Raw genomic sequence first — 1,078 nt, 5'->3', positions numbered from 1 at the left:
CCCCCAAACAACGTGAATTGTAAGATACTTTCTCATTTAGGAAATCATCTACAAGTGATACCTCTTCCATTTTTACATCAATAAAGAAATGATAGAAAGAAAATCGTTGAGAAACTTAAATTGTTTTGTAGTTTTTCGGTTGCACAGGTGTAGTTTGCTACTTTTTTCGTATCAAACATACCCTATTGTTTGTCTTTATCTTTCCTCTTTCTTCTCTTTGTATGTTATTCTCTAGTAACACGTCTATTTTTCGGCACTTAGGTCATGTGCGAGTGCCGCATAACTCTTACTGAAACTTACATTATTTACCTACTTACTACCAGCAGTAATTGATTCCTGACTTCGAGTTGGGGAAGTAAAGGCGGCATGGAAAGGAACTGGCCACCCTACCACAATATGCAGAAGGCCCAGGAAGTTGTCTCTCTAACAAGGCAATCCCCAATGTCCGGATCGGATGCGGGAACAACTTTACTTTTTACTACCTTACTCTCTTCTTATACCATCAGGTACATAAGGCTGGGGGCAGTCGACGCCACGCTTGCCTGTCCCGGGCTACATTCTCCAATCTGGGCACATACTTAAATTGTATTAATGTATGTGGCTGGTTGGCGGGTGCTCTGATGTGGTTTGCTTCTTCTTCCCTATCAAACATCTATTGTCCTTATCTCACCTCCTTCTTTTTTGTGTTTTGTTACTCTCTTGTAGCACCTCCAATCTTCGGCTCTTATATGACCTTATTGTGTTGCAAGTGCTGTAAAACTCTTACTAAAACTAAAACTATTAATGTATTGTATCTCCAGCTCCAAACTCCATCTTGTGGACCTAGCGGGCTCGGAGCGTGTGTCTAAGACAGGAGTGGACGGCCAGCAGCTGACGGAGGCCAAGTCCATCAACCTGTCGCTGCACCACCTGGAGACCGTCATCATTGCCCTGCAGGCGGAGCGGGCGGGCAGTGCCGAGAGGAGCAGGCCCGAGACCAACCCTAACGCCAGTCGGAGGTGATACTGGGGGACATGGGGGGTGGGGGAGGTAATATGGGTGGACATGGTTGAGGGGGGGAGGTAATATGGGTGGATGT

The 1,078-nt window shown here is 45.8% G+C and overlaps 1 protein-coding gene across 1 annotated transcript in view; it reads left to right on the top strand.

Moving 5' to 3' along the window:
* LOC101846643 (kinesin heavy chain) overlaps nt 1-1,078 on the top strand; it is a 72,706-nt gene that overhangs the window by 49,961 nt on the left and 21,667 nt on the right. The window contains exon 6 of the mRNA XM_005095983.2: nt 801-998. Within this exon, the coding sequence (XP_005096040.1) occupies nt 801-998 (198 nt within the window). The remainder of the gene's footprint in view (nt 1-800; nt 999-1,078) is intronic.

This window comes from Aplysia californica, unplaced genomic scaffold, assembly GCF_000002075.1.
Source record: "Aplysia californica isolate F4 #8 unplaced genomic scaffold, AplCal3.0 scaffold00118, whole genome shotgun sequence".
Classification (NCBI taxonomy): Eukaryota; Metazoa; Mollusca; class Gastropoda; order Aplysiida; family Aplysiidae; genus Aplysia; species Aplysia californica.
This window is presented reverse-complemented; position numbering and strand designations above follow the sequence as displayed.